This window comes from Typopeltis vanoorti, chromosome 11 (genome assembly GCF_054136105.1).
Source record: "Typopeltis vanoorti isolate ZY-2024b chromosome 11, IOZ_Tvanoo_1.0, whole genome shotgun sequence".
NCBI lineage: Eukaryota > Metazoa > Arthropoda > Arachnida > Uropygi > Thelyphonidae > Typopeltis > Typopeltis vanoorti.
This window is the reverse complement of record NC_143559.1, coordinates 140,106,432-140,131,862: the sequence shown is the minus strand read 5'-3', so window position 1 is coordinate 140,131,862 and position 25,431 is coordinate 140,106,432. Positions and strand designations below refer to the sequence as shown.

Here is a 25,431-nt window from a genome sequence, read left to right as displayed (position 1 = left end):
CAAACTACCTGAGAGAATGACTTGGAATTTCACATGGATGTTTATCACAGATGTACCAAATTAGAAAAAAAATCTCTCGATAGTGTTGCCAATTATGGTCGAAGCCGAGAACCTTCCAGACCACCCACGTATACTTGGATTCCCAATTAGGAGGAGAAAGTCCACTGTGCACGTGATGATACCGTTTATAACGACGTGCGTAGCGTACATCTTCTTCTTCTTCGTCTATGATCTCTTATGCTTTTAAGCGTCGAGATTTTGCCAAAGAGATTTCCAGGCCGTCCTGTCCAAGGTTTGTTGTTTTGCTTCTTTCCAGTTAATTCCCCTCTTTTCTAATTTTTCTTTAATTTCCTTTTGCCAACCTTTCCTGGGTCTGCCTATGTTTCTTTTTCCTATTTTCTGGCTTTCGTATACAGTTTTTGCTATTCTTCCTTCTTCCATTCGATTGAGATGTCCAAACCATCTCATTTGGGCTTGTGTTATGAATTGATTTAGAGGTGCAACTTGAAGGCTGTCTCTTATGGTTTCATTTCTTATTCGGTCTAGTCTTGTTTTTTGTGCCACTTTCCTGAGATATTTCATTTCAATTGTTTGTAGTTTATTTGTGTTTCCTGTTGTTAAACACCAAGACTCACAACTGTGTGTTAATGTTGGTAAAAACACTGAACGGTACACTGCCATTTTGGTATTTTGGGTGACTTCTTTCTTATCTAGGAGTGGGCCTTTCATTGCATAGAATAGCTTTGTTCCCCCTCTTATCCTGTTGTTAATTTCTGTGTCTAATCTACGATCTTCTTGTATATATGATCCCAAGTATTTAAAGGAGTGGACTTGTTCCAGTTGGTGATTCTCTATTTTTATTGTGTGTTTTTGTTGATTTCTAGATATGATCATTGTTTTAGTTTTATTTATATTTATGTTTATGGTCATATTCCTTTTCTTTGTTTCTTCATGCCAAATGTTGATATTGTACTGCAGATCTTCAGCTGTATTTGCTAGAATCACTACATCATCTGCAAAAGCCATATGTGAAATCCTAGTTTCTTTCAGTTTCCTGTATCCTAAGTGGAACTTTTTTGTTTTTGTTTGGCATGCCTTTAAAATTTCATCCATTACTACGATGAAGAGAAGAGGGCTGAGGATACAGCCTTGCCTCACTCCTACATTTGTTTCAAATTCTTTTGATCTATTATTACAGGTTCTTACATAATTTCTATTACTTTTGTACAGGCTTTGTATGGCTGCTATTAAGTTATCTTGTATCTTGTTTTTCTTTAATGTTTGCCATATTAAGTGTCTGGGAACTCGGTCAAAGGCCTTTTCAAAATCTATAAAACAGGAATGTAGTTCTTTTCCATATTCCAATGTTTTCTCTGATATTTGTCTAAAGAAGATCCTGTGTGCTTCTATTTTTTCGAAAGCCATATTGCATTTCATCCAGCGTGTCCTCTATTTGATTCCTAAGCCTCGCTTCTAAAATGCGGTTATATAATTTTCCTGGAACGCTTAAAAGCGAAATTCCTCTATGGTTTTCACATTTGCGGTTGTCTCCTTTCTTAAATATGGGGATTATTATAGTTACTTCCCAGTCTTTGGGAATAATTTTCTTTTTCCATAAAACATTGCATAGGTGTAAAAGAAATTTTGGCTTTCGTTCCTAAATTCTTTACCATTTCTGGTGTTATTTGGTCATGGCCTGCTGATTTGCCCAGTTTTATTTTATTTATTTCTGCTAACAGTTCATTTGCATGAATTTCTTCACTCTGATCTTCTATTTTGCTTGTGTGTCTTGCTCTTAGGGTTCTATTTTTTCCATGTCCTGCATCTTCCAATAATTCTTGAAAGTACTGATTCCATCTCTCCATGATGTCTTCGGAATTTGTGATTAACTTTCCATCCTTATTTTTGATAAACTTTATGGGGCATTCTTTCTCTGACCTCATTCTTCTTAAAACATTATAGAAGAGTTTCTGGTTTCCTTTAAAATTTTGTTCTAATGTATGTCCGAAGTCTTCCCAGCATTTTCTTTTCTCTGCTTTCACTATGGTTTTAACTTTATTTCTTTGGTTGTTGTATAGTTCTCTATCAACCTGCAGCTTTGATGTTATATATCTCTTCCATAATTGCTTTTTCTTTTTAATTTCTTCTTTTAGTTCTTCAGTCCACCAGGGTGTCTTATGTTTCTTCTGTTTATTATTTAATGATACACCACAAATTTCTTTGCTTGTTTCTAGAAGTGTTTTGAACCTGTACCATAGGTTTTCTACATGTTGGTCTTCATATATCTCTTTTTCTACTTCTTTCATCTTCTCTTCTATTTTACTTTTATACTCAATGGCTGTTTGTTCTTTCTTTAGTTTGTAGTTCTTTATCTTAACAATTATTTTCTTGCTACTTTTTCTACATTTTTCAACTTTTATTTTATGGATTGTTTCCAATACTAATAAGTAGTGGTCACTACCTATTTCAGGACCTCTGTAGACTCTTGCATTTTTTGTATACTTCCAGTACAATCTGCTTATGATGGCGTAGTCGATTATAGATTTTTCGTTTTTGTTGGGCTCTTCCCTGGTAAACTTATGGATTTCTTTATGCTTGAACATAGTATTCGCTATCACTAAATTATTTTTAAGGCAAAGATTTATTATTCTTTCTCTATTATTATTCCGGGTTATTTCTCCTTGTGATCCCAACACTTGTTTCGTTTCTTCATGTACTTGATTCCCTACCCGGCCATTAAGGTCTCCTAGTAGTATGATATGCCCTTGAACTTCTTCAATTGTTTTTTGTAAGAGTTCGAAGAATTCATCTTTAATTTCTTTATTAGCATTATCGTTTGGGCCATAAGCAACAATTACAGTGAATACTTGGTTGTCTGATTTAAAATCTATAGTAATTGTCAACAATCTTTCGTTTATTAGTTGCCATTTAGTAATATATTCTTTGAGATCTGGTTTAATTATGCAAGCTGCCCCTTGTTTTCCCCATTCTCTTGGGTTTACCCCTGAATAGAAAAGTATATACCCATCTTTCATTTTCTGGCAACCTTGACCTTTCTTTTTTGTTTCTGTGACTGCTAGCAAATCCAATCTTGATTTTTTTTAAATTCATCAATTAATTCATTTTCTTTTCCATGTAGACTTTTAACGTTCCATGTTCAGTATCTCATGTACTTTTTTCCTCGCTTTGTCGTTAACCATTTAGGCAGTTTGGCTATCTCTTTGTTATTTCTTTTAATGAGTGAAACTTTAAGGTGTGCAGGGGATTAGCCTTCAGCACCCGAGTCTGGTGGTGGGGCTGCCACCTTCGAGGGCCCCAGACCGGCCTATGAGGGAAGTGCTATCCTGTTGGTCCGCAGGAGGTATTTTATTTCCCTCCTACCCTTCATAGTAACCTATGACGAGCATTCCCCGATCCGCCACCAGGGGACGCGCCCGATCGGGGTTACAGGTGTCCCCACACGGGGCGTAGCGAACATAGAGGTTTCAAATTCTCAAAGAAAACAGCGTGCTTGGTGCGTAGAAAATCCTTTCGGATTTGGTTATTTTCTGCAGATTTGCAACATTAATATTACAACATATTCGACTTTGGTTAATTATTTCGACTGCGTATCACCCTTTTTTAAAGAAGGCCTCTTTTGTAGAAAACTTAGGGTATTGAGAACACACTTGGTTTTGATAAATAACGTGTTTTATAAAATTGAAGAAATATAAACCCATCAGTTTCGTAAGTTGTCAGACTCACAGATCGTCAGGATATTAGAAAAAGTTATACAAGAGAGAGAGAGAGAGAGAGAGAGAGGGAGACTAGAAACAGTTAAATGGACATGATAAATGTTACCAGAACTTCACAATTGGTAAACACTTATAAGTGTTTAGAATAAAATCGTGAGATTCATTACTGTGTTGGAACACTCCTTTGCTGCTGTTACCGGTGAAATCGCGTGTCGTATCCTAGGTCCATAGCAGTTAGATTTGTTATGTAAACAGACCGAACTTGGTGTAAGATTATGCATTGAATTTTGTTCTATTGTGGGAACCGCAGCATTTACGAGGCTTCCTTAAACTCTCTTGTAAAAACATTTAAGATCAATATACGGCATTTTTTGTTTGTTGCCAAACTACTTGATGATAGCTTCCTGTGGAAGTTGTTTGGGTTGGCAAACTTGATTTATGCTTACTTCTTGAATTTGGACGTATTGTACTTGTTGAGACATGAGGATCTTCTTCGAGGTTTCGTATGGTCAGAACAACTAGCATTGTTTTAACACGTAACTGTTTTAATGTTTTTAAATTCTGGTTACTAGTATGTACCAACTGTGAAGTTCGGATAATGTGTTTCACGTTTAATAAAATGATTGTTGTCTTTTTTGAAACTTGAAGGGTTATAATTGATTTTTCTAATTAAATCCGATATTTATCTAAAATCATGTGAACTGAATACCGAAAACTTTCTACAAAACTGATAAATAATTGAAACTCGTGTTCATCTAGAAGTTTACGTAAGTGCTTACGGTCTTAAGTTCAACATATAAAGCAACTCGCATTCAATACAAGAACTACATCAACAGATTAACTTTCCTGATGCGATTTAGGGACCATGGTATTAAACTTAGATCAGCATGCGCTTACTGTACACAGTGAACTAGCAATGCCACTACCAGCAGACTTATGAGATATTATTGATGGACTTACACGTAACAAAGATATAACTGTTTCCATTAAAAATAAATATAATTTGATTAAAAAATTTAACTTGCTTCAACAAATAACGAAAACCAAGATAAACATCTGGGCCACTCAAAATTGTCATTACTATCTCGTCCAAATTCTGATCTGACACCGAAAATAATCTCTCAGCGAGAGGTTCTAATTTTCCGTTATCCTCACAGAACATTCCTAACGTGGACATCATAGCGCGCATAGAAAATGAATATAGGCCTTCTTCTAAGAGAATCTGCAAACCTCATCCACATTCACATTTCAGGTTTATTACCGAAACTCAATTACCATTAGAAGCATGCAGAAGTTGAAGTTAGCAGTTCATAAAGAACTGCGATGAGACAAAACACAGGAGTAGTTAAAGTAGGCAAAGGAAATTCAACAGTAGTTACGAATACAGACAAATACGTAAGAATAATGATCACCATATTTGAAGTTTCCAACACCTATTTATCCATAGACCAGGATCCTACATGACATACACATAATAAAACTGACTTGATCAAAACGTTACCGGATTGGTCAGAAGAATTAAAAAAAAAAAATCTTTATCATTGAAATACCCATTAGTCCCACGAATTTATTAGAACAACAGGCGATTTAAATATTGAGCTTTCAGATATCCGATTTACACGTACCTAGTCTTTTCGCTAATGTTCCTAATGATGACACAGTGGATCTGCTTCTGAACCTTTTCCCACTGGGCACATTCAGACTATTCAAACACTGTATGGAAAACGTTTTTTATATTTCAGGACATACATCGAAAACAAAAAGAAAGAATTGCCATGGTTTGCCCCGATCTCCATCCTATGACCAACCTTGGTTACATAACATTGATCATATCTAGATCACCAAGGGAGAAATGGGACAAATGTGTGCGAAAGTGCAGCTATGGTATGCGAACGTGATAGAGATATGAATGTCTTCGAACATGGTTATGTATGTGGTGAAGGAGTGGAAAATATGCTTCAGTTTGGACGTTTTAAGTATGTCTAGGGAGGGAAAAGAGAAAATTCTAGAACAAGACCAAATAGATTGCATACATAATTAGAATAATAGGCTAGATGGTAATTTATGATGTATACACAACTGCCAGGAAAGAAAGAAAGGCCTTTGGCTCTTCATATAACTAGTAAGAAAGAAAGGGGGTTGAGTTCGTTGCTTTATTGAATACGATGTGCCCTAAGATTTTGGGCATTAGTGAAACCTGGCTATCAGATATAATAAGTGGGCTCGCGTGTAACGGGTATACTATTACACTGGATTTAACACCCATTGGTGACAGTGATCATGGTGTTCTTTCTTGGGAAGTATCTAATTCTATTGATGCTCCGATTAAAACAGGTTAGAGTGTATCTAGTGTGCTTCTATAAAGCTGGAAATTATGTGCAACTTAGCATAATACTATCTTTGGTCCCAAGGTATAAGTTACTGAATGGGAAAATTGTTAGCAATGCATGGGAATCTTTGAAAAATTGCTAAATTGGGGATGCATTCAGATACCGCCTCCATTGTGCAAGGTTGGTGCAAAAATTAATGTGTCTAACTACAGCCCGATCAATATCTCTGGCATGGTAGTGAAGATTTTAGAGTAAGAACTCGCATATAGAAATGGATAGAAAACATCCTATACTCTTCAAGTAAAACTCAAGCATGGGTTTACTAACGGAAGGTTATGTTTTAGCAATTTGCTCATATTTTATAACAATGTTACAGCCGAGTTGGATAAAGGGAATGGATACACTATGATAATGTTGGTTTTTTCTAAGGCATTCAATAGGATACCACATGAAAGGCTCGTGGATAAACTGGAGAATATGGGAATGGAATATAAACTCTTAACATGGATCAGGGGATGGTTGACAGACAGATATCAAAAAGTGGTAAACAGTGGGTGTGAATTTGCCAGATTTCCATCACTTAGATGGCTGATCCCACCCCTACGGCTGTCAAGAATCGCGAAGTTAGAACTATCTTCTTCCCCTATCTGCAGAGAGGCTTTCTGTAGCCCATTAATACAAGAAGACGTTAGGCTGGCTAAAAGCTTGTCCCATTAGCAGGTACCTTAATTGAGTCAGCACCTGCAGAACACAAGAGGTGGGCATCTTTGTTGCACTGTTCTGTAGATGGTGCTCCTTTAAACGAGTCATATCTGGTGCCTCCCCAGCATGACTGGGTAAGGGATGGCACCAGACTCCTCCCTGGGTTCGAGTATATTGACCATATCAAGACGAGGATCAATGCCCTGCCTACTTGAGCCCGTACAGCTAGATGGGGTAGTGACGACTCAAACTGTAGGGCTGGCGGCCACTACAATGAGACATTGTCTCATATAGCCAAGTGTTGCTTTCACACCCATGGGGTCCGCGTGCAGAGGCATGACGCCATGGTCTCCATTCTGAACAACCGCTTTAAGAACAAAGATTGGGACAACAGTGAAACCACATTATAGGACCTCCGAAGGTTTGCGTAGGCCAGACTTAGTGATTAAAAGAGATGGTGACGTTTGGGTAGTTGATGCCCAGGTAGTGGGAACAGAGCGCCCATTAGCCTATAGCCATATTAATAAGGTAAACTATTACAAGAATAACTAAGATCTAGTTAGTAAGATACGGGAGGAGCATGAGGCAACTCCGAGGTTTACCAGCGCCACCATCTCTTTACATGGCATATGGAGTGCAGATAGCTATAAGGACTCAAAACAGCTTGGGCTTACGCAGAAGGATATTAAAGTTCTTTCCTTGAGGGCCCTACAGGGCACACTGGTGGCATGGCGTTACTACCAGGGAATGAATACAATGGTAACTAGAACAGGCATAGGGTAAAACACTTGGAAAAGGCTTAGGCCTATATATCTAGTCTGGACGAGATGTCTGGACGTGATGTAAGAGAGTACTGCCCGTAACCAGTACGAAGATTAATAATAATAATAATAATAATAATAATAATTTTTTATTTTTTTTTAAACATTTTATTATTTCTCAGATAAATTAAATACATTATATGAAGACAAATATGCATAACAAATACTTTCTCGTACATAAAGTTTTTTTTTTAAATAATAATAATAATAATAACTGTTTACAACATATATTATTATAATATTCATATGATGATTATTACAGATGTTTCTTTACAATTTTACACTCTATATATACAATATCAATGGATATAATCACTCTATATTGCATACTTTTGTTACAGTTATTACATACATTTAATGACATATGATACATTACTTACATTTGTTTACATATGATACTTACATTACATTACATACTTTGGTTAAAAATGTGATACATTTTTGATGAGAACTAATTTCTCTGCTTATTCTCCCAATCACAAAACGGGACCCTCCACTTGGACCACAATCAAAACAGACATTAGTACACCAAATCAAACCAAACAAAGGCCCAGGAATTGATGGTATCAGACCTAAAGATATAAAGCAACATGCAACTAGTTTAAGTCCTAAGAAGAAAAGCCAAACGGCTATTTTTTTCTGGCGAAGTTGATAAACTAAGGGGATTAAGGCCTATCCTATTAAAATTAATAAATAAAATATTTAAAACAGGACAGATAAAAGTTTGCTAAAGACCGCCATAATCACACCATATACAAACATGGAAAAAAAATTTAATCAGCAATTACAGACCCATATTACCAATTATCAATCAAATTATGGAGCGGATCATACTGAAGAAACTCACAGCATACACTGAGATCTTTCATTTTATCCCCAAAACACAATATGGTTTTCAGAAAAATAAGGGAACAACACCTCTCTCTCTCTTGGAAGACTTTACAGACGTAATTAATACCGCCTTAGACAAAAACAAAATTGCCATGGTAGTCTTTATAAATTAAACTAAAGCATTCGATACACTTACACATCAAACCTTGTTAGAAAAGCTGAGGCATGTTGGAATAGACGGGCCTCTTAACAGGTGGTTTACAAACTACCTCCAAAATAGGAAGCATATCACACGTATTGGGTCAAACCGAAGCAGAGAGCTACCAGTAACCTGTGGAGTGCCACAGGGAGCTGTACTTTCCCTAGCTCTATTCAACATTTACACGCACGATATTAATCAGTTACCACTCAAAAGTAAGATATTCCAATACGCAGACGATACAGCAATAATATCCATCCATAATAACGCAAGCATAGCCCAAACGAATATGCAACATGATATAAATCTGATGATAGACTGGCTCACGAAAAACTCCATACACCTAAACTCAGAAAAGACAAAATTAATGATATTCAGAAATCCACTGACTCGACCAGTTGATAACAAATATATAACCATCCAACATCCACTTTCCAACACAAAAAACACACAGAACAGCAAAACCACTACAATCACTCAGGTTGAAATAATACGTTACCTTGGAGTTTACTTCGATGCAGATATGAACTGGAATAGCCACATAAACCATCTAAACAACAAACTCCGAACAATAAGTGGCAAATTCTACAGGTTAAGAGACAGAGTTCCCATGCGCCTAAAAACACTAATATACAAAGCACTATGCGAAAATATACTAAGATACGCTATAACAATGCATGCTTTCTGTGCACCCTAAACATTAAACAGTTAATGTCACTATAGTACAAAATGATAAAACTGATCTTTTGGGAACATAAAATAAAGACCTTATATGCATTGTAATGTAGGAACACAAAATACTGACAACAAAACATTTATGTCACTATGCAGCTTTGCTAAAACATTATTTCGATGCCAACTACAGGACAGTTAGAAATACATACCGTATAACAAGACCCCATACTATTAATTATATCACATATAAATACAATAATCACTACGGAAAGGCCATGCGAAACTTCTACATCCCAGACATGATAAACAAATTACCTTTTGAATAGAGAAATTACAAACTACAATAGCCTGAAAAGAGCTCTAAGGACATACTACGAACAAGAAACACGCATCCAAAATACCATACAAACTTAATGAAACACAATACATTCGTTTAGGCTTCCAGTTCAGCGACGCATCAATACATTTATTTAAGAGATCATTTATTTAAAAGAGTGCGCGCGCGCGAATTTCTCAATCATAGATTTCGTAGCTTCCCTACACAGCAAAAAAATAAAAAATAAAAAAATAAATAATAACCAACTGCTGTCATCCTCAGATAAGCTTACATATAAGCTTGGAGGATGATTTTTTTTATTGATCTCTTAAATATTTACATATATGCAATTATCGTCTTGTGTAACATTCAGTATATTATTTTACAGGTAATTGCTGCTAGTAATTGCACTAAGTGCTACATATAATGAGATTTTAATAATAATGATGAAAACATAGTTTGTTTGCAGTAATAATTTACAATTATATGGTTCAGAGTTACACAAGTTATATTATATTACATGTTGTAGTTTACTTATTTTTTCAAAGTTTGAGAAAGTGTGATTATACAACAGTATTTACACATATGCAGTTAAAATATTATATTCGTAATTCTCATAAACATACAATGTAACTAAGTATTTACATAATTTTTAATAATAAGAATAATTTATTGCATTATTTTTTTATGTTAAATAGTAATGTTATATTAATGATATTATCGTATTTTTTTTAATTTGCAATAATAATATTTTTTTTTAATTTTTTTAAACATATTCAGTGACTTTATTTACAATAAAGATTATACAGAATTTTTGAATATAGAATATACATAATAATAATAATAACAATTTATTTATTTATTATTATTTTTTTATTTTTTTATTTTTTTTTTTTGTCTCAGATAAATTGCATACATCGATGTTGTAATAATTATATATATATAATATTTATAACGCATTACAAGTGTGTATAACAGATACTTGCAAGTTAGTAATTTTCTTCCTCGAAGCTTAGCAGAGCTTATCTGAGGAAGATAATAGATGATGGATGGTGGTAGTTTCATGGTTATGTTCCTATACTGGTCGCAAGCCAGGGTTGATTTTACTGTTTGTTGGTACGTGCTTGGAAGACTTCGACTGCTATTACAGTTTAACTTTTTTTTTTCTTCTTTTTTTTGTGCAAATAGGGTTGGATTTAGACGTGGTGTGTTGGTTTCTTTGTGTTCTTGTAGTGATGGTTTTTGAGAGGGGGATTTGTCATAGGTTTGTGTGGGGGGGGGGGAGAGAGAAACAGGAATTGCTCTCATTTTCATTCTCGCTATAATATTTATACAGCGCCTGTTTCAGCTCTCTGTATGTTCCTAGGTTTCTGTTGTCGAACGGCAGTTTGTTTATCATGTCAGGTACGTAGAAGTTTCGGATGGCTTTGCCGTGGTGATTGTTGTACTTATATGTTATGTAGTTTGTTGACTGTGGTCTTGTTATTTGATATGTTGTTCTGGTTACTCTATATGTTGGGCTGTAGTAGTGTTTTAACATGACTGTGTAGTGGTGTAAGTGTTTCACCTTAAATATTTTGTGTTTTGTCCATGCTTCCTGCATAAGAGTGGGTTGTTCCCAGAATATCAGTTTTATCATTTTATCTTGCAACCATTGTAGCCTGTTAAGTCTGTAGTCTGCGCAGAATGCGTATGATGTGATTGCATATCTTAAAATGTTTTCACATAATGCTTTATAGATTAGTATTTTTATGTGAGTTGGGGCAATGTCTTTTAATCTGTATAGTTTGCTTGCTATTATCCTAAGCTTGGTATGTAGGTAGTTTCTATGGCTATTCCAACTTTGATCAGCATTGAAGTGAAGTCCGAGATAGCGTGTTGTTGTCACCTGTGTGATGGTTGTGATTTTAGGTTCTACGCTTTGTGTATAGGAGGATGAATGTTTGATAGTGAGATATTTAGTTTCTATGGGCAGGGTTTGGGGGTTTTTGAATACCATTAGCTTTGTTTTCCCAGGGTTTATATATATGCCGTTTTCGATTAACCAGTTAGTGATTTGATTGATGTCGTGTTGCATATTTGTGTAAGCGATATTTGCAGTGTTGTGAATGGATACTATTGCCGTGTCGTCTGCGTACTGGAAGATTTTACTTTTTAGGGGGCGTTGGCTTATGTCGTGTGTGTATATGTTAAATAGAACGGGAGATAGGACAGCTCCATGTGGTACTCCACAGGTTACATGTACCTCTTTGCTGTGTGCTGATATTATACGTGTGATGTGCTTTCTGTTTTTCGTGTATCCTTTAAACCACTGGAGTAGACGACCTCCAATTCCGATATGGGTTAGTTTCGTTAACAAGGTTTTGTGTGTTAGTGTGTCAAATGCTTTTGTTAGGTCAATGAATACCACAAATGTTATTGTTTTTATCCAATGCAGCGTTTATTAGATCTGAGAAATCTTCCAGGAGTGTTGCCGTTCCTTTATTTTTTTGAAAGCCATATTGTGTTTTGGGTATGATTTGAAAAATTTCAAATCATACCGAAACGTATGTGGAGAGTTTCTGATGCATCTGTAATCAACCAAATCATGATTTGGTTGATTACAGAGAGCGTGGCGATGGGTCTGTAATTACTTATAATGTTTCTTTTCCCCTGTTTGTGTGATTAATGCAGTCTTCAGTGTTTCAGGTATGTGTCCCGTTTCGAAGATTTTATTTAACAGTTTTTGTATAAATGGAAGTTGGTTGGTTGAGTGTTTCTTGATGTCTTTTGGTCTGATTCCGTCTATCCCCGGTCCTTTGTTAGGGTTAATTTATTAAATTGCCAGTGATAGTTCTTCTTTTGTTATTGTGGGGAACCACATCGACAGGGTTGCTCGTGGAACCTAGTGGAGAATGTTCGTTTGTGTGAGGAAAGGTTGTTTCTTGTAGCTTTTGGACAGAGTTCACGAAGTGCTTATTAAATTTGTTTGCCAATTGTTTGAGGGATTTGGGGTCGCAGGCAAAGCTGTGTTTTATTGTTTCTGAGGCTGTGGTTCTGTGTATATTGTCCAGCATTTCATTAATCAGGTGCCAGGTTTCCTTTATGTCATTCTGAGCTGTTGTTAATTTGTTGCTGTAGTAGTTTCTTTTTGCCGTTTTTTCTGTGTTAGGAGATTCCGTTTTCTTTTGTATTCAGCTTTTAAAGCGATATTGTTCGGCGACTTCTTAAGTTGTTTCCATAGGGCATCTTTTCTTTGTATGTCTGTTAGTATGTTGTCTGTTATCCATGGATTTTGTTTCGTTTGGGAACGTATTTTTATTTTTGTTAATGCTTTGTTTTATATTTTGTTAAATGCAAGTTTAAGATTATTATTTATAGCTTCAGCAGAGTCTAAAGATGCTATCTGTTATTATATAATAATAATAATAATAATAATAATAATAATAATAATAATAATAATAATAATAATAATAATAATAATAATAATAAAAGAACAGTGGGGAACTTTAGGGTTCAGTTCATGGGCCGTTATTGTTCAATCCACGTATTAAAGACATCAGGAAGGATCTAACATCAGATGTTCTATTTTTTGCCGATGATGGGAAGATGCGCAGGCAATCAGGAAGACTACTGATATTCAGCAAAAAAAAAAAAAGAAAAAATGATTTGAATAGACTGCAAATGTGGGCAAATGAAATGGTTATCAGTTTAATGTTAGTAAGTGTTAGGTTATGCATTTTGGATTACGGGGAATATACTACAAGAAACTGAAGAGGGAAGAGATCTTGGCGTATTGGTGAATAGGAATTTAAAGTCAAATATTTTGGGTAGATTTTGTATTCCAAGTTCAATGGAGATAAAGCAGCTGTGTAAAGTGTGCAAAGAAGAGTTACAAAGATTATACCGGATTATCGGATTTAGATTATGAGGAGAGATTGACAGTATGTTAACAGGCGAAAGAGTGGTGATATCATAGATGTCTATAAACTTTTGAATGGGTGTTACAGGATATCAATATTTTTGTTTTTTTCGTTGTATGGAAGGTGGCGAGAGAACACAAAGGCATCCATGGAAGTTACATTTATTCGCAGTCAGGAGAGCTAGATTTTACTCGCAGAGAGAAGTGAGTGAGTGGAATAATTTGCCCTTAGGGGTAGTGAGTGCATTTAGTGTGAAAGAATTAAGGGCAGTTAGGATAACTGGATTGGGTAATTTATAACCTTTCTAGATGAGTACTCGACACACGGGAGGTCTTACATAATAATAATAATTATTATACTATGACAAGGCGTGATGCCCCACCCCCCAAGAAACACGGCCTTATCGTGGTGGTGGGGCTCGCGCTTCAGTGATGTTTAGAGCTATTCTGGCAGCAGCATAGCTGCCAGTAGGGACAACCTTGTCTGACATGTCTAAACGAGAAGCCAGACTGAGAGTGTTCCACCCCCCATTTTAATGGTGAAAAGTAAGAAGAGAACCATACCAGGCATCAAGTGACAAGTGGGCTACAGGACCCAGCTCTGTTTGCTGGGCAATCAGGGCAGGAAACTGAAAAGCGACTGGAAAAAACCAAATGTAAAAAATAGAATGTAGAAGAAAACAGTTAAGAAATGTTTTTACAGAACAACACCATGAAAACGAGGTTTCAGAAAGCTATGCATTTAATTTGGAAACAAAAATTCCCAGAATCTGCAATAACAGAACAAAGACTTATGGACCAAATCAGTTTCATTTTTTGTAAATATTGAACTTGAGCTGCAAGCGTTACATAATAAACCCCAATCCCAGTAAAATCATCAGGAAGTAGCTATATCTAACTTTGAAATTCAACTCAGTAAGCATCAAGCTAAAGGCATACCTCAAAATGTTTTGACAGAAGTGCAGTGTAAAATGAAGTCAGGGATATGGGAACATATGAACTCCATAAATGATATTATAAGACTGCCACCATTAAAAACTTTACATAAAAGTACGCTAAAACAGCTCCTCTTAGACGAAATGCTGTGATTAAAACCATCACAACCACAGCATAAAGGAAACAGGTAAACATAAAGGAAAGGAGATCAGCTCCAATACAGCACAGCGTATATCATTACAGTGAAGCTTGGTTGCAAACCGCGAGAGCAAAAGCCGAGGATGAAACAAACTACACCATACAAAATCCGGTTGGAACGAAACGTCAACAAACTTCGAACTGATTCGAGCAACTTAAAGAGTTTTAAAGAAGGACGGCTGAAAAATAATAGCATCTAAAACAAACTGATTAACACATGCAATTTGGCCAACAACACAATTGATGAAGTTACCGAAGAGCAAAAACAAAGAATTGTAGCGACTGCACAGAAAATTAAAAGATATGAAGCAAGAATAAACCGATGTGTACAAAATGTGCAATTTCGACAGAACCAACAATCTGGGATAATCGTCTTGAACATAATAAAGATGCTTCATGGATTAAGGAAATAGAATCAGAAATGAAACAAAAACAAATGCGAAATGTCATTAGCACTAAAGAAATGGTCAGTGCTCAAGCTAGAAAATTTAAAAAATGGAGTGCACCTGTCAAATACGAACTACATGGATTTTGGTTAAAGCATTGAACTAGTCTACATGATCGAATTGCAAAGCAATTAAATTATTTGTTGCAGTCAGGCTCAGTGGAAGAATAGATGATATCTGGGTCACATTTCTCTTTATGAAAGAGAAGGATAAGGGTGCAGACCCAAGTAACTATCGTCCAGTAACATGTCTACAACTATGCTTAAGCTGTTCAATGCAATCCGAGCAAATTCCATATCCCACTACTTTTCAGATAACCAGATTTATCCTACTGAACAAAAAAGGCAATTTTCAAAAATCTTCTTCTTCTTTTTCGTCTTCTTCTGCAGTACAACCCCATGTAGGGCTTTAGCCTCCCATTTGTGGTTTCATAACTCACTACGAGGTGGGGTCCTTACCCCCCACGCTCAACCATGTGTGATTGTCTGTGAAGTGTTCTGTTCTTGAGACCGGTTTGCCTTTGCCTGCTTTGCGGGAGGAATAACCACAGATAACCTGGGAAGAAAAACTCAGCAGTCGACGTCCAAGACCGGCTAACTTGGCCATTTCTGAGAAAGATCCTTTGCTCCTAACATCAGCGACGTTAGGAGCAAAGTAGAATTAGTAGAAACATGCGTTCATTTCTGGCTGCTGCTATGAAATCATGGAAACAACTTTAATAGTCAATAATGAACGATTCGGAGATATTAGCAATAAACATGGAATTTTCCAAAGTGATTCACCATTACAAACGTGTCACCATTACCTCTTCAACATTTCTTTGATACCTTTGTCTATGATTCTGAACAAAACAAAACTTGGATATGAAATTCCTAAATGTAATATTAATATTTCCCATCTGTTGTATTAAGATGACTTGAAGTTATATGGAAAATCGGTCCAGAAAATAGACTCTTTACTGAGCACAGTTCTTATTTTCAGTCAGGACATCAAAATGGAATTTGGCTTTGATAAATGAGCAAGTTTATCTATTAAACGTTGCAAACTTAATGACACTAGCAATTTTAATTCTGATCAAGAGAAATACGTGCATATAAAAGCAATGTCAACTGACGTAACCTAATAATACCTAGGAATATTAAAAGCAATGATATTCGTTACTCGAAGGTTAAACAACAAGCAGCATCAGAATACATCAAAAGAGTTACAAATATTTTGAAAACAAAAATAAATGGACTAAACACAATTACAGCAATGAATTCTTGGGCTATACCAGTGATCCGATACACTGCTGACATAATAGGTTGGACAAAAGCTGACCTGGACAAACTGGACCGCAAAAATAGAAAACTAATGACTATGCATCATGCATTACATCCACGAAGTGATGTTGACCGATTGCACCTACCAAGGAGAATAGGTGTATGGGTCTGCTGCAAGCGAGTCATACTGTGAAAGAAGAAGAAATTAGCTTAAAAAGTTACATCGACAATAGCTCTGACAAATTTTTCCGGCAATTATATAAGATGGCCTTCTGAAAGCAACAGGAAACAAATCCAATTACAAAAGGGAACAACAAAATAACCGATATGTGCGCCGGAAAAATAAACCATTGCATGTCCAATTTCTTAGGGATACTAAGGACAAAATTGACGAGAACAAGAAGTGGCAATGGCTGCTACAATACCGATACATTAAAAACGAAGCAGAAGGATTTAATCTAGTAGCTCAAGAACAGGCATTACAAACTAATGCGATGAAATCAAAAAAATCCAACATCAATAATAACAGAAAATGCAGATTATGCGATCAGAAAGATGACACTGTAGAACATCTAATCAGTGCCTGGAGCAAAATATCTCAAATTGACCAAAAATACCGCCATGACCAAGTGGCCAAAATACTTCGTTGTCATGTTGCCAAAAATATGGCTTTCCTACTTCTGATAACTGGTGGCAGCATAAAATTGAGACTCTGTTGGAAAACGAAACAGCAAAAATGCTCTGGGACTAGAATACAAACCGATCAGCATTTGGAACACAATAGACCTGACATCACAATTAACGAACATCGACAGGTTTGGATTATCGATATCGCAGCACCCAGTGATAACAACATTAACAACAAAGAACTGGACGAAATTACTAAATATCGCGATCTGTCATGCGAAGTTGGCCAGCTGTGGCTTAAACACACCAAAATCATCCCAATAGTTATCGGTGCACTTGGTGCAATTTCAAAGAAACTATCCAACTATTTACAGCAATTAAACATCTACGAAGTGACCCCATATGATCTACAAAAAACAGCATTAATTGGAACAGTCCATATTTTACGGCACTACGTCAGAGGCTATTCTTGGATTCTTGGGTAGAATCTGAATTGTTCTGAATCACCAGTCAAATTGTTACTTAAATGATATTTTGGTTTGACTGGTATCAAGTAAGAGCATAAAACAATTATTATAACAATATTTTCGTTATTTCAACAGGAAAAATGGATGACTTAATTCATTTAAAAGATTATTTGAACAGCTTTCATCGCAATATAACATTCACCCTTCAACTGGAAGATCCCAAAAATTTGCCTTTCCTGGATATCCTTCCCGAAATAAAAGGAGGAAAAAAAATACATTTCAGCATATAGAAAACCTGTCACATTTTTTTCACGCTGCTTCACAACATCGTCCATTACAAAAGATAGGTATTATTGAAACATTCCGAGTTAGAGCATAAAATATATTCAGCACATCAATTGAATGGAATGAAGAACTGCATTACCCGAGACAGAACCTCGCACCCAATCGTTACGAATCCTAGAGGAACAACAAAATTCTTAACGCAGTTCGGTGCAGCTCCTCTACTTAAACAAGGTTTTAAGAATGCAGTCACAATTTTTTACATCAAGAATGTTACAGAACTGCAACGTTGCTCAGTAAGTACAAAATTTTAAAGTGGATTTTTTACAATTGCTCAAAATGTAAAAGTTTTCATACATTAACCAAAACCCCCTCATCAGGCGTTTATCAGATTCATTACTCTTGTGGCATTTGCTATGTAGACCACATGAGAAGGGAAATCCGCATGCCTTAACACGTATAAGACGTCGAAGAAAAAGAGAAAAGACAGGATTGGCATCCACTAACTACCACAGGACATCAAGTAGTTTGGAACCAAACAAAAACGCAATTGTTTATCAATGTCGAGCGCAACTGTTTTACAAGAAAGCTGAAGAAAATCTTGCAAAATGCTAGTGATCCTCACACAATGAAACAAAAATCAAGATTAACGTATGTCAAGTTCGGTCTGCTTTCACAAAAGGTATAACTCCTGCAGACCTGGGATTCGAGACTTGCGATGGGACAAAATGTCACAGCACAAACCTGCAATGTTCCACCACAAGTACAGTAATAAACTGAGGTATTTTTTTCTGGTCTCCTTTTTGTATGTACTATTTGTGCAGTTCTGATAGCATCCATTAAATTTGCCTTGAAATGTGGTCTCAATGTACAGCTTCGATGAAAATTCTTAATTCTCTTTTATATTTGTGATATTTAAAATTGTGAGATGAGAATTTCAGTAGGCTGTGTGTTCACTTTTGTAAGCTGATGGCATTTAGTTTGAATAGTTCAGAATAACAAATCCAACTCAAGCAATATCAGGGGATCATTATGCAAGGTGTTCCCGGAGTTCTACAAATGACTTCAAAAATTTGTCGGCAATGATGGCAGCCATATTGAAGTTTGATAATTAAAATCTGCATTGAATGAAGTTCAACGTATGAAATTTCATATAATTTTACTAATTAGTTTCGTTATTTGTATATCTTTAGTTCCTATCTTTTCCGATCAGTGGTCCTAACAGGCACTTCAGCGCCCACTTCCTAGTATTCCTGGACTTCGCAACCGTAACTCGAGGATAAGGTGGTTAGCCTTATGCCTCCCGGTGTCCTATTTCTGTAGATGCGTGTATTCACTGGACTGGTTTGCCTGTTCTGGGGGACGAAAAACCGAAGTTTCCTGGTAAAAAAAAAACCCTCTTACCTGCGTATGAGACCAACTAACTGACGTTTCAACGAATGAGATAAGATAAAGGTTCCTCACATCATAGACGGGAATCTAAACCAGGTCTATCCGACCAAAGGGCCTCGTCTACACCGATTGAGCCACGAAGGCTCGTATATCATTATAATTAAATTTTAAACCGGTGCAGTACTTTATGGCTACACTATACATCTTCCTGCATGCAGGAAGTTAATTCAATTCTCTTTTAAATGAAAAAAAAAAAGTTCGTGAAATTTCATTTTTTTCTTATATAGGTTGGAATACAGTAGAAGCTCTTTTACCATACATGCTCAGCTATTTTCTTTGTGCAAGTGTTTAAATTCCAAACAGATATGCCGAAGTTTTAATTTGAACGTGTAAGTAACAACAGAAAAATCAAAAACAATGATAATTGCAAAATAACCATTAAGATTTAAATAAGAATATTGAGTGGGGAAAATGACGAATTGAAGTAAAAGCACAGCTGAAAGGGAATAAAATAATAGGACGTTAAAATTCAACTATTTGCACAAAAATATGAAATACAAGAAAATGTTTGAAAGCTTACACCAGCAGTGCAACTAATAATAAATTTAAGGAGGTCTTCTTCTGTGTTCCACACATTCAGGAGGTTGATTAAAAGCACACACCTCTACTTCGGGATCCACAAGATCTCCAATCTCGAATTCACTGGCACAGTATTATCTGCATCAGGAATAATATTCATATTTCTTCCATCAATCGTTTTTCTAGTGTTTTCTCGGTTTGTGGTGCTGTTTATCCTCCATAGCAAAAAGTAGTGCGAATAAAGCACTTAATCTTTCGTAAAATATTTCTACTTATTTCTCTGATGTGATTCTATTCTTAGTTTTGTTAAGGGTTTATTTTGCACTGTTTATCTTCTGTCAATCTCTCACTGGTCTCTAACCTTTTATATCATTTGACTGCATTTGGTTTTCTTCTTAAATTTTAGTTCTCAAGCATAATTTTCGCTATTCACAGAAAATTTAAGGTTATTTTGTTTTCATTTAATGAAACGCTACCCACACTTTACCTCTGTGTCCTTATTTGCTCTGTTAGGTTTTGGAAATCTTCCTCATTTCCTACTCAATGAGTACATTGTCATGTACATAACGAAGATTATTTTTACATTTAGTACTACATTTACTCCTTCCCTCTCTCCAGGTTTTTTCTACATGCATTCATAATGTTCTTTACTGTTCTTTCAGTAAAGAACATTATGCATTCATAATGTTCTTTACTGAAAAGACTAAAGAGAAGAGGAGAAAGCACATGTCTCTGATTCTGTTTTAGGGTTCCACTATATGTAGGATATGAAGACTGATTACTGAGTGCTCTGTTTTTTTTCTTTATTGGCGTTTCTGTTAACATTTCTGGTGAACCTTATCAAATGCTTTATTATAATCTCTCTAACAAGAAGAATATATTTTTTTTTTTTGCATTTCCAAGTTTTTTCAAGTATTGCATTATGATATTGAAGATAATCTCTCTCTCTCGTTCCTCTGTTTTTCATAAATCCACTTGGTACATCATTTAATTCCTTTGCTAATGTTGATTTTATTCTTTCGAATATCATTCATAATATCAGCTTACTAGACGATTCCTTAGGTTATTGGTCTGCAATGTTTACATTCAACAGTAACAGCCTTGGATGTAAGAGGATGAAGTAATTGAGTTCATCAGCACAATATCCACTATCACCACACGGTTAAAGTGAAGGTTTATGTTTGCGGATGAATTATGGAGGGAGCCATTACAGAGAGACCTACAGACACAAACCTTCACATTTCATTCGTGAAAGGTCATTAATGTTATCGCTCTGAGCACAATTGCAGGGGCTCGCTTTATTTGGAGATCTCATTCGAAATACACTTAGACCTTAAAACGAATACCTGCCTAGATATGTATTGTGATTGTAACCTTAATGTGAACACACGCTCTAAAGTAGAACCGGATATACTGAAGAACTCATGAAATCTGAAACAGAAGTTTTCAGTACTAATAACCAAAACCATTTTCCACAGCATTAGTGCCAACTCGTTCTTCAACATAAATCTTGTAAATCATATATCATTCGAAATTCATTTAAAATAAAGAAACAAAAAACATGGTTGATGACTCAAACGTTCCTCGGTTTAGATGAACTACTTTTATCCGAAATCTTTCTTTATAAAGTTTCTCAAGTTTGTAAAGTTCACAGAGGTGCAAAAAATTAAAACAAAACATTTGAAAAAGAGAAAATTCAATAGATGTAAACGAGAAGCATCCAACATCTATCATACGCCTTGCCAGAGGAAACGACTAGCCTTTGAAACACAACAGACTGGGACGTCATGAAAGAAAGAAGGCTGAAACGCAAGAAATTGCATAATCTGAACACATGACTTAATACGATATCGTCCTACAAATTTCCGCAGTATGCAAATTTGTAACAACACAGAGCCAATTGAGCAGAACAGTTTTTTCATTAATAATATCCTGGATGGAGGAATCCTTTAGTAAATAGTATTATACTGACTAAATTCAAACGAGACATTGTATGTCGTTAACGTGTTTTATACGAACCAACCCACCACAGCCAGCAGAAGAACGTATATTTCACACGCATGTCAACACTGGAAGTTATTTATGTATAGTAAGATTTTGTTATCGCCTGAAGCAAATGAACGACATTTAAGAACACAGTTTTCCAATAGAGAAGAAGCTGTACTATTTTTCTTCCTTCTCGATAACTGTGCGATCAGTCGTGCTGCTCACAAAATTCAACTCACCGCGAAATGAATGTCTAACACGTAACTCGTTTGAAGCGATTGCTTGGACTTCTAGAAGATATCCTAACTGGAATGTTTTTCACTTGTCTTTCTTTTCCACAGGGAATATGATCATCTGGCAGAAGACGACCTTCTTTGCTTTCCTTTTGGCTTTCATGCAAGACCTTCTCCACTAACCTGAGTTTGTTGTTGTAATAAGCTCGAAATTTGGTAGGTGTTCGCAACCTGAAATAAATTTATAATAAACTAACAGCTAATGATGGTATTAAGAATATTTGTTTTGTTGCCACGGCAATTGAAAATAATCCTCCGATGCTCCCCTAATGCTTACTGGAAAACTTATACACAGAAGGCTGATTAGAACATAACTACCAGCCTCCCCCTGGCAGGCACTTCACATCAAAAGCTTCTTTGCTATAAATGAGATCCCCTTTTGTGCTTTTTTATACCAATCCAAAAAAAACTCACGTCTTGCCTTACACAAATCCCAATTTCGACCATCCTCAATATTCATTCACTGTTCTCACATTTGGATTAGTGCACCTAAAACATCCCTTAAATTTGATACTGTTCAGAGACGGACAACTTGGCTCATCGATGACCCTTTCCTCAGAGGCTCACTTCATCTTCTATCCAACAGATGTAAAGATTCAGCTCTGTTTCTCTTCTTTGGTCACAGCTCCGGTAATCTGGGAAAAATATTTCTTCCACTTGTTGGAAAAACATGATCAGTATGTAGATGCTCTTCCTGATTTATTCCACTACTTCTTTCCTAAACCTGAAATCCTTTCTTCCCATCATACTTCAGACAGTACGGAAATCTCTGGAATGGGATGAGATTTTTCTTTTATGTGTTATACACAGTGAAGCAGATAGCAAATCTTCGCGAAGCCGGTTGTTAAATTTCAATAATTCTGCGAATCTGTTGTTAAATTCAGTGGCTATAAACTATACAGCGGAACTAACTTCAATCCAGAATGGCTAGCGGCATTTGGGCGATACATTTGCAAGAAAATCCTGCTGTTCGTTTCGGCACTCAATGTGCTTACTTTTCGCCATCCTCTTCCCTGTGGAAATGTATGTAGAGATTCTGTCAGCTAGAAGTTTTACAGGAATGTTATTTTTCAACGAACTTCAATTTGCATTGGCCAATTCCTAAGTAAGAAGATTAATATAATTAGCATCTCTGAAAGGTTTTGTTTGTCTAAAATTGTGAATATAATAAGATCATTACGCTAAGAAGAAGCAGCTTAGACAACGTTAAGAGGATGTTTGCTGATAATGGAATTTCTTCATGATTTTTTTGGAGGGGGGGGGGGATTTGTAATTGCCATATTCGTACGCAGTTTGCAAATTGAAGACGTTGTCTTTAAAAGTTACAATTATAAATGGGCCATTGTCTTAGAAATGAGCCACACAGTACTGATGGATTCTAGTCAAATGGTTTATTTATTACGTATGATTTTTTATGAGCTGATTGTTAAAAGTTTACCAGCAGGCCGCTGGTTATACTTGTGTTGAATCATTCTCTCTCTCTCTCTCTCTCTCTCTCTCTCTCTCACACACACACACACACACACATATCGCAGTTCTCTCCTCCTTGTATATTAAGAAGAAAAAACAAGATTTTCTTTCATTCAAGTGAGTTACATGTTAATCCTGAGCCTCACTTTTTTCTACACAAATCCGTCCAACAACTGAATACTGTTATTACATTTGCGATGGTAGTCTTCACAGCTCCGGTGAAATACTTGATTCAACATACAAATGAGAAGCCAAACACTGATCCCTCTCTCACCACTTCCCTCCACCCACTTTTATAAAGGGCATTCAATGTATTCTGTCTGCATCTTTTACAAATGCTTCTATTGCAAATGGTCATTTGACCTGGCATCGATAACTCACCGCGTAATTGTCTTTAATCTGTTGCACCTTCCTTGGCACTTCAACACCAAACTCATATGCGCCATCAAAGAAATAATACCGCTTTTTTCACCAATAAAACAGCAAATTTATTTTGGTTCTCATTGCTTGTATACATATTTACTTCGTTTTCTTCATTTCAGATTCCGCCGAAGTTTTGTCTCAGCTGCACAAGGTCAACATAAAAACAGTCGCAATTTCTTCTTGGATTTCCCCAAACAAGTTGAAGATAGAAATGATGAAGAATGATCCTGTGGTCTCGAAGTTTCGCCACATTTTCTGCTTTTTGACTGATGTTTCTCTTCGATTTGATGACATCGAACAGGTAAGTCTATCAAAAATCACTCCTTTTATCCTATTTTTGCATTCCACTCGAATCCAAAACTGAAGGACGAATTACATTTTCACTGTATATGAAACTATTTTCATGATTACAGACTAATGTGGACAAAACCTGAGAGCATACTAATGAATTATATTACACAATGAATGTTATAAATTTCGTACACATTAAATTGTAATACTTGCTTCGCAAAAATTACATATTTCCTAAGGACTAAGTTAAGGAGTTAACGAATTAAGTTTTTAAGGAATTAATATGCAGCCCTTACAGAAAAAAAAATATGCAGAGAGATATTTCAGTCCTAAATATGTCCACCACGAACTGTGATGCTGTTCTCACATATCATACCATGCCATGCACCAAGTGATTCAAGAGTTCTTAAGGAAAATGGCCCACTCCGCCTTCAGAACAAGGAGGAGTCAGCCGGTGTTTGTTTTCTGGAGACAAATTTCGATCAGCAATGCATTTCCGTATCGCGTCCGCAGCGTGTTTTAATGTGTTGACTTCTGGAGAGAGTGCTGGCCACTCGATTCGATTAATATCCTCAGTTTCCAGAAGCATCTCCACTGCCCGAAAGATGTAGCGTTTCGGCAAGGATGGAACAATCGAATATGACGTTGAAGAACATTTTTGCAATATTCGTCATCCATCCTTGCCCGTTTTTCCGCACTTGTAGCTCACTTGGATTTCATAATCCATTTTTCCAAGTATGAATTACATAACGCTTGTACTGAACTGTCCTGCCTGGTTGTCGACTGGTTAGCATATCCACGCTCCAGCTAACAAGTCGTTGTTTGAATCCCACCGTGGGTATGGATGTTTATTATTGTCATTAGGTGAGAGATGAACTTTTATACCAAGTCTGAATCCGCCGTCATATTTATTAGAAACCTGAAGCGGCTTGAAAAACGTTCTGCTTGATCTCAAAGAGAGGATCTCTGGGATATGAAAAAACGAAAAGGTTACATATGCATTAATACAAGTAGGCAAAAAAGTTCTTTAACTCACTCCGATACTAATGTTGTATAGGACCACAATATTTTGTGGATGAAAATCATGTAAAAGAAATCTTCATAGCAGTTGTAGATTAAATATTCATATTCTCTCTGCTTAAAAGTGTATAATGAACTTATGGAGTGTATTTATGGCGCACTGCATCCGAGTGACTATCCACATTTCTGGACGAGGTACAAAGAACGGACGTGTGTCTGTTTACTCTGCTATGCTTGATTTTAGTGGTCA

General features: G+C 36.1%; 1 protein-coding gene across 1 annotated transcript in view; it reads left to right on the top strand.

The window, feature by feature from the left end:
* LOC150102119 (uncharacterized) overlaps positions 1–25,431 on the top strand; it is a 163,780-nt gene that overhangs the window by 102,730 nt on the left and 35,619 nt on the right. The window contains exon 2 of the mRNA XM_090400528.1: positions 23,990–24,171. Coding sequence (XP_090256654.1) covers positions 24,082–24,171 — 90 coding nt within the window. The 5' untranslated portion in view covers positions 23,990–24,081. The remainder of the gene's footprint in view (positions 1–23,989; positions 24,172–25,431) is intronic.